Source organism: Seriola lalandi, unplaced genomic scaffold (genome assembly GCF_002814215.2).
Source record: "Seriola lalandi dorsalis isolate HSWRI2012SDOR001 ecotype SW California unplaced genomic scaffold, Sedor1 jcf7180002054308, whole genome shotgun sequence".
Lineage (NCBI taxonomy): Eukaryota > Metazoa > Chordata > Actinopteri > Carangiformes > Carangidae > Seriola > Seriola lalandi.
In genome coordinates, this window is record NW_019524861.1 from 494,367 (window position 1) to 510,179 (window position 15,813).

The following is a 15,813-nucleotide window of genomic DNA, read 5'->3' on the forward strand; positions in this document are numbered from 1 at the left end:
CAAAAAACGTCATAGTATAGCATGGCATAAAAATATCAAAAAAACAGCATAGTGTATTAAGGCATAAAAAGTCGTAAAAACGTCATAGTATGGTACAAAATAAAATTACATAGGATAGGGAGGCATAATAATCCCAAAAAACGTCATATTATAGTATGTCATAAAAATATCAAAAACATCATTGTATAGTATGGCATAAAACGTCAAAAAAACATCATAGTATATTATGGCTTAAAAGGTCATAAATACGTCATAGTATGGTAAAGCATGAAAGGAAATAGTATTTTAAGGCATAAAAATGCCAAAAAAACATCATATTATAGTATGTCATAAAAATGTCAAAAAACGTCATAGTATAGCATGGCATAAAACGTCAAAAAAACATCATAGTTTATTAAGGCATAAAAAGTCATAAAAACGTCATAGTATGGTACAGAATAAGATTACATAGGATAGGGTGGCATAATAATCCCAAAGAACATCATTGTATAGTATGTCATAAAAATATCAAAAAACGTCATAGTATAGCATGGCATAAAACGTCAAAAAAACATCATAGTGTATTAAGGCATAAAAAGTCATAAAAACGTCATAGTATGGTACAGAATAAGATTACATAGGATAGGGAGGTATAATGATCCCAAAAAACATCATATTATAGCATGTCATAAAAATGTCAAAAAACGTCATAGTATAGCATGGCATAAAATGTCAAAAAAACATCATAGTATATTATGGCATAAAAGGTCATAAATACGTCATAGTATGGTAGAGCATGAAAGGAAATAGTATTTTAAGGCATAAAAATGCCAAAAAAACATCATATTATAGTATGTCATAAAAATGTCAAAAAACGTCATAGTATGGTAAAGCATCAACTGTACAGCTGTACTATGACTTTTTTATGCCACACTATACTAAGAATTTATATGCCGTACTATACTATGATTTTTTTTGTTCCTCGCCATACTACGACATTTTTATCCCTTACTATACTATGACGTTTTATGTCTTACTATACTGTGATGTTTTTATGCCTCACCATACTATGATTTTTATGCCTAACTATACTATGACTTTTTTTTGTCTTACTATACTATGTCAGGTTTTATGCCTTACTATACTATGACAATTTTATGCCTTACTATGACTTATGTATGCCTTATTATACTATGACTTTTTTATGCCATACTACACTATGACTTTTTATGCCTTACTATACTGTGATGTTTTTATGCCTCACCATACTATGATTTTTATGCCTTACTATACTATGACTTTTTTTATGCCTTACTATACTATGACTTTTTTATGCCTTACTATACTGTGATGTTTTTATGCCTCACCATACTATGATTTTTATGCCTAACTTTATTATGACTTTTTTATGCCTTACTATACTATGACTTATTTATGCCTTATTATACTATGACATTTTATGCCATACTATACTATGACTTTTTATGCCTTATCATGCTATGACTTTTTATGCCTTACTATACTGTGATGTTTTTATGCCTCACCATACTATGGTTTTTATGCCTTACTATACTATGACTTTTTTATGCCTTATTAGACTATGACTTTTTTATGTCAAACTATACTATGACTTTATCTGGCTTGCCTCATTATGACCGCTTCATGCCTTATTATACTATAGCATTATTTTTTTTTACTTAACTATGTCTTTTTATGCCTTTCCATTCTATAACTAACTGTACTATGACCTTTTTTAAGCCTTACTGTGCTAGGACTTTTTATGCCTTTTTATACGCATCACATTAAAACTACAATCAAAACTTTACCCAAACACCTTCAGCAAAATATTTAACCAAAGAAACACACCACACAACAGGTTAGTCAATTCAGGTCAGTTTATTCATACTCACCTCATTCAACCAATGTCACCTTGATCAGATGCTCTTCTCCTTAACAGTCCCTTGGTCTGAAACAGACCAGCTGCAAAATGCTGCCGTTAATAGAAGCAGCAGGTACCTGCACAGGTGTGCTGATGGTAGATGAAACTTTTTCCTGGGTTATGGATTGTGTTGCATAATTAATTAAACTGTTGTGGGGTTTTCGGATTTATTTCAGTTGTTGACTTGGAAAGTTGTGTTTCTGTTGATACATTATATGGATTTAACCTGAAAACTGGCATTTGAATTGCATATTATGAGAAACGGATGATAGTTGAAGTAATCAGATTTTGGTTTGTCCAGAGGGAGGGCCTTAGCAGTTATAAGCTTCTGGCCAACAAGGCTCTCGAGTAGTAGTCCAAGACTCTGAGGGTGGCAGTGACCAGGAGAGGGGACTTTTGCAAGTTGTAGTTGTTTTGTTTTGCTGTGGACGTCCACGTTTTTTTTCCCTCACTATTTTTGTAAATAAAAGCATGGCACTTCAATCTTCTTTGGTGAATCAAGCCATCTTGATTTTCTGAGACAGTTGAGCCACAATTTTTTTTTTACATTTTTGACTCAATATGGTCTGACTTTTTCTGCCTTACAATGCTGTGGTGTTTTTGACTTACTATACTATGACTTTTTAAGCCTTATTATATACTATGATATTTTTGTGCCTTACTTGACTGTGGCATTTTTTTTTTTACTTATTATACTATATCATTTTTTTGGCTTTACTGTACTGTGACCTGTTAATGCCTTACTATACTATCAATTTTTTATGCCATACTATGCTATGACCTCTTTATACTTACTATGGCTTTTTTTTTTTTCTTTTTGCTATACTATGACTTTTTATGCCAGTGACGAAGACCTCGTCACTAATTATGGATGGTAAAGAGGTCACTCAGTAATACACACTCAAATGGTAATCCAGACACATAATTCCCCTCTGTCTTTGTGATGAGTGCATGCATCACATTAAAACTACAATCAAAACTTTACACAAACCCCCTACAGCAAAATATTTAAGAAACACACCACACAACAGGTTAGTTCATTTATACTCACCTCGTTTTACCAGTGTCACCTTAATCAGATGCTCTTCTCCTCAACAGTCCCTGGGTCTGAAACAGACCAGCTGCAAAATGCATTTTTATGCCTCACTATACTATGACTCTTTATGACTTGCTATACTATGACGTTTAAGTGAAATTCCAAACAAAATTACGTTACAAGGCCACAGCATCAAATACGCATCTTTATGCAATTTTGGCAAAGACAAATGATTACCATGGAGAAATGGAGCAAAAACTGGAAAAATGCAATGCTGAGGTCAGTGACCTCCCAAGGTCACCAGTTTCAGAGGAGGTTTAATGCTGTGTTCATGTTTTTATGTGTTCTTTTAGAAATGAGCGTGCTCGATGGATCAGTGCTCTGGGCCAGAGTGTCAACAACAAGAAGAGTCAGGACAGAATCAGTGAGTTATAGACAAACGTACTTTCACATATATACTGAGATCCAAGACTTCTCCTTTTAGGCTATTCCACCACCTTGTGGTCACTAGGTGAACCTTTTTTTTTGTTCATATATGTTAATTCAGATTCAGTATATTCAAATGGTAACAGTGTAACAAATGTTATTTATGGACTCAACAAAATCTCAGCGTCCACTTACATGTACATTTTATGTGCTCTTCCAGATGCCATGCAGATGGAGGTGATCAGAACTTACACAGCCAAGCAACCAGATGAATTGTCCCTGCAGGTGGCTGATGTGGTGCTGGTCTCGCAGACTGTAGAAGACGGTGTGTTAGCTCTCAATGCCTCCCTTGCCTTTATCACTCAGCCATGTTATCTTGCTCCCTGTATAGCTCCACTCACCCTCTTTAGTATCCCTCTAATTTTCCACTTTCCTGTTTCAACCACACCCTTTTATTTTCTCATACGACATACTTGTTTGATGAGTTGGTCAAAGAGGCCAAAGGTCATTTCCTTTTTGGTGACCATAGCAACTGGTTTTCATGTTAAAGAACAGACAGGGTTTAGCATCAAAAAGCAGACAGTAATAGCACCAGGAAACACAGCACATGCTTCAGTTTTCATATCAATACAATTTTTCCTCCTAGGCTGGTGTGAAGGTGAGCGACTGCGTGATGGAGAAAGAGGGTGGTTCCTTGCCGAGTGTGCCGAACCAATCACATGTCAGGCCACCATCGAGCGTAACGTGCAGAGGATGGACCGCCTGCAGGGGCTGGAGACTAATGTGTGAGCAGAACGAGCCAGCTGTTTAAACCAGAGGGCTTTCCTCAGCTGTTGGCGACCCTTTGACACACAAGTGACCTGCCTTTTTAAGCAGTGAACCCAGACAAATGAGGTCAGTAACAGCATCACTGACATTCCTTCAGGGACCAAGTGCAGCAGTATGGGAGCTGCGTGGCTGCTGCACCCTTTACAAGTGGGATAAAATGAAGCCCTAATTCAGACTTCTGCTTGGCATCCACTAAATCTCAGGCATACTCTCTGAGTTTCAAAACAAAGACTGAGTTCAGAACAAAACCAATGGAAGGACAGAGATTTCCTTAAGTACTGATCAGTCCTCGTGTGGGTGGGATGGCTTGACAGTGGGATCTGTCAAATTCATTCATTTCCCCAGTCGGTTTGAAAATTTCACTCCCGCAGCCAAAGTCACTGCTTTCCACAGCCTGCTACAAAACTGTTGGGGTCAAATTTGTACATGTTTTTTCAAGCATATTTTTTGAGCATAATTGATGTGCTGTGACTACAGTACCGCTATAGGAGGTAAGGTAGACCAAATAGTGTGAAACTGACAGCAGCCTGTTGCTCTGTTAATGAGGCTCAGGCCATGTGATTAGGAGCTTTGCCAGTAACAATGTAACTATGAAGATGTTGATTGAGAAGGTGATATTAAGGCAAGGTGGTGACATTAGCAACTTCTTTACAGTGTGGGTTAGTGTAGAATGTTTCAGTAGCATCTGATGGCAGGTGAAACTATTACAGCAATATTTACAACAATATATTATAGTGTATGTTGAAATGCAAAGAAATTAATACTTGTCTGAAACCTGAGGCACTTTGTGTAAATAGAATAAGTCATAATTAATTGGATAATATCAAGAATTACAGTCATTTAGGAAGTATAACCTCATATGTCATCCGTATGGTTAAGCAGATGGGCCGAGTATCTGTTTTCTACCTTGCCGTTTGTCACCAGTTAATGTCGCCCTCATAATTCAGACTCCACATTTGTGACACAATTACCATTACTCTCTCCAGCCACTCGATGATTTGATGCCAGCTAGAGGTGTATATATAAATACCCTCCTTAGGATTTATATCTGTGATGTTACAAAGGCAAGATGAAATTAATTTGTGTGCTGATGGTAAGAGACGAGCGGCCCTGCCTGGCCCTGCTTTTAATTTGATTGTCCACTGTGAGTCATCTTTTTAGTGTTGCCATGTCCAGCTAAAGGAAATGAATGGCGTGGTCAGAGTCTGGTGATAACACCATATATCAAGCCCACTGCTCTGTGTATGAGAGTAGTGGGCAAAGCATCCTACAGGAAGGACATGAGTATCTCGACTCTGAAGATAGCAGACAAAGCTTTGCATTTGCACTCAGGGAAAATTAGCTATGTCATTAGCTAAGCATGAATTGATCTTTATTTCAATCACATTCTGTACTTGTAACTATTGTAAATCATTTGTGTACATGTAAATATGTAAAAGAGCCTGAATTGTAACATGTATGTTTTTCAAAATACAGATTTATATTGCAGAAACTTATTTAGTCAACCTTATATATTTTAATCAGTCACTATTAATAAAAGCTTAATTGCTTGGGGCCTGTCATGTATTCTTAATCATCAATATGACATCTCTCTTCCCTGAGGATCCCTGCTAGATAGAACGATAATGACTTGTATTCCTCCAGTAACATTTGGAACAATAAATTAACCATGTGCTCTCTGGACATTCGGTGAAGGTTAATCAGAAATGTGTATAAACCCTCTGGCCACCAGCACTTTCCCAGATATTTATGAGGTATCGGCTGTTAAATCAGGGGTGTGCAACTGTGTGCTGCTGAAGTTTTAATAGCTATGCAGGTGTTCATTCCATCCAAATATTACCCAGGTGATTTTAATGATCCAAAGCTCAGAACAAATGGTGTTCTCCCATCAGCGAGCTGATAATGGTCTCCCATCAAAATGTCAGCAATATTTCACAGTAATGGTTCTCTCTGTGTTTTTAAATTCCTAAATGTTAGCCTAGTAATGTAGATGAAGCTCAGAAAGGCGTTTTCTGGTACATCTTTTTTTTTTTATTGTGCAGTCCATTAAGTGAGTGTGATTTATCCAAACCACAAGTGTACAAACTGAACAATAAACAAAACAGCTACTGAGTGTTTTGAACATAGATTGGTCCTTGCCAAATATCGACCAAATACGCAAAAAAGAAAAAAACAACTAATAATGGGAGTCATTCAAGTGCATAACATGTTCCAGTACTCTTGCGTCCTGTGTTAGGCCTTCAGGAGCACCCAGGGAGAACTAAAATCTCAACCAAGCAGCACCATCAAGTAGGCCAGCTGCTATCATAAATACCCCATCTAACCTCTGTGTCCAAGGATGCAGTCATTCATTTCTTCTCTTCTCAAAGCCAGCCAAAACCCTGGCCACTTCTAATCGTCGTCGTCATCATCATCGTCATTGAAGTGAATGTGTTGTCCCCTTGGGGCTGACGCCCACGTTCTGCCATAGCCTTTAGTGCTGCCTGCAGGCTTCTCCTGGGTGGTGATGAGATCTATGATGGCTGTGATGACAGCACAGTCTTTGGACTGACGGTTTTGCCAGTCCACGGGAGCCGGGTTACGGATTTTATCCTCCAGTAGAGAATCCAGCTCTTTCTTTAAACTCTGTGGAAAAAGGTAGAAGTTAGTAAGTTCATTTCATCACGACTGAGATCAGTTTGTGTGAGTGCGTCTTTCGCTTACCTTGACAAGGTGAGCGATGCGTGCCGGGGATCTGAAGACGATCCACTTGTCCACTGCGATGGTCTCCTGGTCCTCGTCTTTCTGGATGGTGATGTCTCCTCCGAAAAACAGCAGCGAGAACGGGGACACTTCAGTGCAGTCGTACAGGAAGATCTGAGGGCACACAGGGTGATGTCGCCAACACACAACAACAAGAGTATTACGACAAACACGCTAACACACTCCGTGACAGAGAGCAGCATCATTATAACACACCATGCCCAGCAGCTATTCTGTGGTGTGGGCTGAAAGGGTCCCATTAGTGAAGAGTGGCTGTGTGAGTTCAAAATGTGTTTCAGTGCCTCCAGTGTTTGTAGAAATGTCATCTTGCCCCATCTGTGAATATCACGTATGTGTTACACTCTTTTCCATCTATTTTCTTCCCTGTGCTAAACTGACAGCTATAAAATAGTTTGGCATTCATTTAGGAAAACTGCCATTTTTCATTTTGTATATTAAAAGTCAAAGTAAATAAATATTTTCCACAAACTACAGAAAACTCTGAATACTGCAGACAGAAAATAGAAGTGATACTCCATGTAATGGACTGATCTGTATGCACACACTCAGAAACTGCGAAGCTTTAAGGTCAGAAGCTACAGTGACTAGAGAAGCAACAGACTGAGGTCAAACAAAACCTATTACAGCTTTGAAGGTAACAGGCGAAAGTGTTGAAAATTAGTGTCAGAGAGAGGTAAAGGAAGGTGCAGGGAGTGGGTAGGAGACAAGGTGAAAAAAATAAGCAATTAGAGAGCAGGGACATCTGCATTTGCCCCATGAATGTGTAATGTAATGGACCAGCAGGGGCAAGTGCGTCAGAGGTTATAAAGTTTAACATCATACCTCACTTTTTTTGCCTTCTTTCTACAATGCTGGTCTGCTGCTTCCTTCTCTTTCTCAGTAAACAAATGACCTTGACTACGTGGCACTCTCAGAATACCTTACTTTTATTAAATGCAGTGCCTTGTGCACAAAACCACTTATGGACTAGGAGGAAAAAAAAAAATTTAATGGTGGCAATAATGATGGGATGGTGAAATCCAGCCAAACACTTTTCTTCATAAAGACGAAAGCAGCAAAGTGAGAGACAAAAGCGCAGGCAGCAATCAGAGAGGACATGAAAGGTGTTTTTCTGCAGAAGAGTAACATTCAAGAACAAAGACAGATAGATGGAAGGGATGGGAAAATGGGAGTGTGAAGAGCGTCAAAAGGAAAAAAAGACAGAAAAAGGGGACAGGAGTGAGGGCGGTAGTCAGCGAGCCGCATTGACCGTTTTGCCCCCCACCACCACCACCACCACCACCACATCCACATCTTACATTGTGTCTGGAAGCTTTGAAGCACAAGAGCCTTTGAGAGAGAGTTGAAAGGCAGCGTTTTAATCAAATATTCATTCAGTGTAAAGCTGGCGTAGCACCACTGATAACCTTTAACCACTGCACCTTCTTTCCACTCACATGCACCCTTCAGGGAGACACATACATAATCAAGAAGACAAACAACAACAATCATACAGTGTTTAAAACACAGCATAAAGCGTTCCCATGTCCCCTTCGCCTACTCACACTGCTCGTTCTCATCTTGAGGTGATAGATGAGCCAGGTGTAGTTGAACTCCGTCTCTTCGGCATTGACAGATTTCGGGTGGATACACACCTTTCCATCAGCCTGGGTGTACACCTTAACCCTGAGCAAAATACAGTGTTAGAGTTTGTGTCTAGGTGTTGGGGGTAAGTGTACTGTCAAGAGTCAAATGGCTAACAAAAACATTATAGCTTTTTATTACCATCATTAAGCTTGTATGAAGCCTTTTGTGGCTCCAGAGGGAGCTACTCTAAGGCCGCTAAATTGCCTCAAGTGATGTCATTTGAGTCAGTGACAGTTGTGGCTGAGGACTACAAGTTTGAAAATGAAAAAAAAATCTGGGTTGTGGATTTAGACAGAAGTGATCGCACCAGACATCTGTAGCCTGCTCCTCCTCTCTTTTTGAGGCTAGTGGTTAGTGGCTATATTACATTATTAGCACAACACACCTCACCACACACACAGTCAAGCAAAATTTAGTTCGTGCTGCATTCATTTTGACAATTTTTTAACTGTCCATTGTAAGTCCAGCAATATGAAATACTAAGATTTTGTATTTTTTTAAATGAACCAGAAAGTAGTTCCAGGGACAACCCTTCAGTTGCCTTCGGCTTGTTAATATGACGCACAAAGAATCTCCTGCCATTTTGGCACAAAGGGGTATCAATGAGAAACTGTGCTGCAGTTGGCAAATCATCTCTAACGTGAAAGTAAAGCTGTGTTCCAAACTCCTGCATGTCAGCCAGACAAAGCCGACTGCTTGGCTGCAGGCAACAAGCTGCTTGTACCAGACAGTAGTCTGATTTAGCAGCAAAAAAAACAAACAACAAGTGCTTCATTGAGCAATGAATTCATGAAATATTGCAGAGCTGTGGTGCGGACATGTGAAAACTTACAACTGGCTTGGCATCACAACGGTTTTGAAATACTTATGCAGAGGAAATGACAATATCACGGAATCTAAAGCTGTCACCAAGACAGACAAACACAACTGACAGCCCTACTGTGAGACAGTGTGTCTGTCTCCCTCCTGCGTGCGTCTGTCTTTTGAACACAGGTCACAGCCGTTGCCCATGACAGCTGCCTGAGGGCAGTTTTATGATGACTGTATTGATCTTTAGCTGCAAACGCGCCTGTTTTTAAGAGTTTTCCTTACACGTTCTCTGCACAGCCTCAGGTGATTGTCACAGGACCTTTATAGAACTATTAACTGAGAGGTCTGATGAGATATTGCAGTGTGAAGCCCATTTTTCTCCCTACAGATCAATAGGAATGATTGTGCACTTCTCTATCTTGTGCTTTGCAGCCCTTTCCTGTCTGTCATTGCTCATCTCCCTCTTTGAATTGACAGACTCACCCCGGCCTCTTTTTGCTGTGAGATGGTCTGATCATGGCCACCTTAGGGTACAGACCGGCTACAATCACTGCTTTGATTAACTTCTCATTGTCTGAGGAAGGAAGTGAGAGTTAGAGAAAGAAAAATAGAGCACTGTTACATTTACATGTCACATATCTTTTGTCATTACTACTCCACAGCATGGTTTTAAGATTCATAAGAATTAATGTTTTCTGACCGCTGAATCGCTTAGTTACCTGAATTGACATTAGAGTTGGGGTCTCTGGGGTCCTTGCTGCTGACAAAGCCTGTATGCATTAGATGCTCAGCAAACTGACCCTTCATGTTGTGCAGCATCTGAATGATAAAAGGATAAATTAATTCTAAAAAAGGCTGCATGTCTTTAACTGTCCGGACAGAAGTCAAACTCAAAATGTAATAATGGAGTTCCCTTGGTTTTATTTTCAAAGCAATTCAGTGTAGAGCTCTGCATAACACTCATAATCAGTCTGGCTCACCTGGAGTGTATTGGCAGACAGGAAGTTGTCCCAGCAGTACTCCCTCTCGTACCTGGCACCACGCCTTTTCGCTTCCTCCCACCCCTGGCCAATCAAAGGATAATAAATCAAGACAAGATCCGTTCATGCAGGACAGACATGAAATAAAATTGACAGCTGTGAGTTCTTTTACCTGGAAGGCATTGACAATAGTGAGGTGGTCACTCTTGGAGTTTCTGGACAAGGCCTTTCTCCTCATGTCTGCCATCTTCTCTTTACCCTGAGAGAGAGAGCGATATATTAAAGACAAATTCTTTAAAGACCTACTTTGCAATGAAAAAAGTCAGAAGTTAGGGTGCAGCAATTGTTGCAGTGTGTGTGTGTGTTGCTGCCAACAGAAGCTTTCATGTCTGTCAACTCGATGCTCTACCAGGGGTATGAAGAAAGGGTCTTTGAAGCTGAGTGAGGCAGCGATGGTGAGTACGGGGTCGAGGCAGCCCAACAGAGCTCCAAACAGGATGAGTTTGCCAATGTGAGGCTCCACAGGCAGACGAGCCAGGTGGAAACCCAGTGCTGTCAGATTCTCTGAATGGTCCAGGGCATTCTAACATGCAACAGTGTGACAAAAAACCCAAACAAAATGCACACATTTAGTCATCTTCAGCTAAACAGTAGTCTAAACATAACCACAAGAAAGGGAATAGATATCCCAATATTCAAAAGGCACTGCTTTGTTAAAGTTGAAAATACTAAAAAGCCTTTATTAAAATAGCAACAGGTTAATAAAGGCAACAATCTCCCAGTAGACCAGTTTACAGTTAGTATGTGTTGGTGTTGCCAAGTTGTCATGCTAATTAAGTCATCTGAAAGCTTTCAGGAGCAACCGCTGAGTTTTGTTCCTGTCAAATTCAAGTACTGCTTCCTGATTTGAAGATGTTTTATCCTTGTTAGCATGAAATATTACTCATATTTTATTTTCTGAGCCCATATAATAAGCACTGATTTCTCTGCTGCTCCTAGGTGTATTTCTTCTTCCACTCCCTCCTCTACAAGAGGGTAACCTACCAAATAACATCCTTGGAACTAGCAGATTTGTAGATAATGCTTTTTGACAGGAGTCCTTGAAACCACAATCTCAGGTCAAGGGGTAATCTGCTACTATTTTCCAAATAGCTATCGTGATCTTATCGCTCACATTATAGGTTTTTGTTAAAAACATTTCGTAAAAGCTGAAACAATTGGTCAATTTATTAATTTTGTGCTGATTCCAAATTCATTATCAATTAATCAGTTGACAGACTAGTGATTTGTCCAATCAATTGTCTAAACTTAAAAATTGATCATTTTTAAGTTTTGGACTATTAATTGGACAAAACAGGTTATATGAAGACATTAACTTGGGTTTCAAGTAATCAACAGACTGTTTCACCATGAAAATAACTTGCAGCCTTATAAATAATAGTTGTTCCTCATTTGATCCTAACCTATGTTTAAAATGTTTTGAATAATCTTACCAGGTCTATGAGGTTCTTGATGGCTAGATTGACAGCCTTCTCAGTGGGAGGGTCCAGGGCTTTCTCCAGGAATTGAGCTATAGACCCAAGCTTCAGTATCTATGCAGCAAACATCACAAAAGCATGTCATGATCTTTTTCTGAGGAAACAAGTCCCTTAGAAAAGGAAAGGGAATTAGTATCCATTTCTGGCAAACATTTGAATTGTTAGCAATACATAGATATAGCAAGGTCTACTGCAATTAACTTTGTGCGTGTTTTCTTCCAACAAGCGTACTGTACTGTATGAGACATGGTTTGGCCATATTGCTGTTGCTGTTTACAAGATATATGTGACAAAACAACCAACACTGTGTAGCATTAACCACACCGACATTCTTCTGCAAGTTCTGGGCTGAGCACAGAACAATGAACTAAGACCTGATTCTGTGCATGTCTACATTCTCTAAATGTGTATTCTCTTCCACATCAAAAAGTGATTTTTAAATGCACTAAGCCTGTAGCAAAATGAAGGATAAGGAAGTGAACACATTTCTATGTCTGACTAATAGACTGGTGTTGAAGTGTTTATGCTTTTGAGAGTCTGCTCAGGGTTAGCATGTTGTCAGTTTTTCGCTCACTTTAAGGACAGTCTAATGCATTAGTCCGCCTCTCACCCACTAGCTTCAAAAACCACATTACACACATACTCAAATACATCCAACTGAACTAGTGGAAGACACACACTCAAATGCATATCCAATAAAGCCACTGGTGAGAACAATCACTGCAAACACTAGATCTGAGTGAACTTTGGCTTCATGTTCCATTAGCATTCCATTGAAATATGTCTGAGTGGAGTACGAGGATTTAAAAAAAAGAAAGCAAAAATAGGAGGAAAAAAAAAAAGAGTCAACAACCAAAGAAGAAAGCGAGTGTTCATGTAAGAGAACAAGGCTATGAGGAGGAAGGTTTGTGCTGTCTGCAAAGAGAGAGAGAGAGAAAGTGCTGGAGAGCAAGGGGCATGAGTCAGCCAGGGTGTTCATCCCTTGTTCTCATTAGGCAGGATAGGCTGTAATTCAATGGAAGACCAAAACAGCAGCACTGTCCTCACCCCCTCTCTGCACTCACAAAACTCATTCACAGCAATGTTGTCCTCATCTCAACTCCCAAGCCGAAACCTATTTGTATCTTTCTGTCAGTCTGTCTCACTCTTTCTTTTCACATACACAACCTTGATCTGCAGGCAGAGCTCCTCCAGGGGTGTCCTCATAATTTCGGGTAATTGATAGGCATCCAGCAGGCTGGCCCTCAAACCATTGTACAGATGATAGCATTTCCCTGGACACACCCTGGAGATAAGCAGAGAAGAGGAGAGTTGTGAGAGAAAAAAATGTGCAATATCAGTTCTGTGACAAGGGCTTAATTAAAAATCAATGGGATGAAACTGCACACAGTAAGCAGCTCCTATTAATTGGGCCTTGCTCGTCTTTGATGTCAGAGCTAGCTAACAGAACAAACGTCTCGAGTCACAGACTGGAAACAACCTGGGAGTGACTACACTCAGCCTTTCTCCGTGTTTACAGATGGGAAGGGAGGAGGGAGAGGGCTGATGGGGAAGACTGCCGGAGAGCTGAGATGACAAATGGAAGGAAAAAATAATCCTCCCAGATTAGTATCACGTACCCAGAGGCAGTAATATGCAGCATGCCCTCATTATAAAAATATCTGAAAAACCCCGTGTGCAAACTAACACAGACACACCTGCCGGCACGTCCTTTCCTCTGTTTGGCATTGGCCAGGCTGACCCACTCGGCTGTCATAGTGCTGATGTTGTTGTTGGTGTCAAAGTTGGTCTCCTTAATCTTCCCGCCATCTATCACATATACAACATCATCTATGGTGATACTGTGAGGAAAAGTGGAAAGAAAAAGAAAAAAGTTAAAGGAATAAAGACCAAACCAGAAAAAAAAAAAAAAAAAAAAACAACTTCAAAAAGGAGTCAAGAATGCTTAGCTAATACTCACACACTCTCTCTCACACTCGCACACACACACAAGTAAAAATAAAAATTTAGCCCTTAGGTAGGTTTAGATTCTATATTTAGTGGAGGGATGTGAGGGGAGTGCAAACGGCTTCTTAATTTGCTCAGTGTGTGTGAGTGTGAGGCTCATGTGAATGCATTAACAAATTGCCTGTCAGAGACTCAGTGTGTTCCATCCAAGCCAATATGACAGAATTCGTAATCAATCCAAGAAATGTATGCTAATTACCAAAAAATCTGCCATTTCCGTAAATGACTGGGACCTACAACATTACACTTCCACAAAAAAATACACACATAAACAACCGAATGTCATAAACAATCAAAAAACTTGCCAGAAAGTAACAGCCAAAAATACATTTTCGAAGGGACTAAGTACAAAGGCTGGATGAGCCAAACAACACACACAGACACGCTCACACTTACCTGGTCTCAGCTATATTGGTAGCAATCACAATCTTTCTAACTCCAGGAGGAGGCCTTTTGAACACCTGAGACGAACGAGGGAGAAAGATGAAATTGGACTTTTCAGACACTGAGAAACAGAATAAAGCATGACATGGACAGACAGTCAGAGCGACAGACAAAAAGAGTAACAGTAGAATACTGACCTGCGTCTGATTAACAGTAGGCATGAGGGAGTGCAAAGGGATGATAACGAACCGCTCTGAAATACAGCAGGACACAAAAAGAAAAACTCAAACAAAGCACCATTTGCAAACACCAAATACGTGCTAGTGTGTGTCTAAAAATGTAACCATGAATATCATGGTGAATGTTGAGAATACATTAATTTACCACCATTATTTGTTCCTCTTTGAAAATAAATATTATTATGTAGTTATTTAATACTTCACTTTGACATAGTACTTACCTAAAAATAATAATTAAAAATTAAATAATCATGACATACTCAATAAATAAAATAAAACACATTTACTGCATCTCTACTGCAGTTACATTACATGTGAAGGTTGCGTACAATTTAGAAATCAGAGATCAGTTAATCAAAATGTGCTAAAATAAAATGGCTGTGATTGGTCAGAGTTCACCTATGTTTATGATTTGATACACCAGAGCAATCACTCCAATCAGCAACAGCAAAAGCATCAGAATTGCCCCTAATCAAGTCTAAATAATTGTGGGTGGAAATCTCATAATCATGGCTGTTGTTAAATCAAAGAGCCCTAGAAGTGTGTGTGTGGGCTAAGGCTGAACTAACCTCAAACCAAACACTTATGATTCATAAAAAAAAAAAAATTCAATAAATCTAAAGATCCCCTACAGTTTCCAGATATATAAAAATATTGGAATTGGAATAATAATTTATGCTTGCTTTGTCTCTTTTTTCCAGTTTCTAAATATTACATATCCTCCCTCATCAAAAGTCCAGATTCTATGAATGTAAATTTGTTCATTTCAAGAGCTCTCCTACTTCACTCTTGGGTCAGTGTATGTGCACTGGAGGTTCCAAGTTTCCACATCACACTTCTAGGGCTGCAACAAACAAATATTTTCATTATCAATTAATCCGCAGAATATTTTCTTGATTAATCAATTATTTGCTAGGTGTATAAAATGTGAGACAATAGTGAAAACACCCATCACAGTTTTGTAAAACAATACATTTTCTGTCAATCAACTAATTGATTAATCTTGGTCTGCAGATGATCTTTTTCTTATCAATTAGTCTGTTAAGTATTTTCTCCATTAATTGAAAAAACAATTCAGTTTACTTGTTTGGATAGACCAGCAATCCAAAACCTGAAAATTGTCAATTTACTGACTTATATGGCAAATACATACACTTGTATCCACGTCACATACTCTGTAGGTGTGTGTTACTGTGTGTGTGTGTGTGTGTGTGTGTGTGTATGTGTGTGTGTGTGTGTGTGTGTGTGTGTGTGTACC

The 15,813-nt window shown here is 39.2% G+C and overlaps 2 protein-coding genes across 2 annotated transcripts in view; one reads left to right on the forward strand and one right to left on the reverse strand.

Moving 5' to 3' along the window:
• The window catches only part of LOC111655154 (rho guanine nucleotide exchange factor 26), a 41,443-nt gene extending 35,122 nt beyond the window's left edge, over nucleotides 1–6,321 (forward strand). The window contains exons 13-15 of the mRNA XM_023406434.2: nucleotides 3,308–3,378; nucleotides 3,601–3,705; nucleotides 4,027–6,321. Coding sequence (XP_023262202.1) covers nucleotides 3,308–3,378; nucleotides 3,601–3,705; nucleotides 4,027–4,169 — 319 coding nt within the window. The 3' untranslated portion in view covers nucleotides 4,170–6,321. The remainder of the gene's footprint in view (nucleotides 1–3,307; nucleotides 3,379–3,600; nucleotides 3,706–4,026) is intronic.
• Nucleotides 6,217–14,651, reverse strand: dhx36 (DEAH (Asp-Glu-Ala-His) box polypeptide 36). The gene is made up of 13 exons (XM_023406431.2): nucleotides 14,514–14,651; nucleotides 14,329–14,393; nucleotides 13,623–13,766; nucleotides 13,093–13,210; nucleotides 11,881–11,979; nucleotides 10,797–10,970; nucleotides 10,560–10,646; nucleotides 10,388–10,471; nucleotides 10,127–10,226; nucleotides 9,891–9,981; nucleotides 8,516–8,636; nucleotides 6,912–7,064; nucleotides 6,217–6,833 (listed from the first exon to the last, which is right to left on the reverse strand). Exons 1-13 carry the CDS (start codon nucleotides 14,535–14,537, stop codon nucleotides 6,600–6,602), a joined length of 1,494 nt encoding a protein of 497 aa, XP_023262199.2. The 5' UTR covers nucleotides 14,538–14,651; the 3' UTR covers nucleotides 6,217–6,599.
• Nucleotides 14,652–15,813: the final 1,162 nt, after the last annotated feature.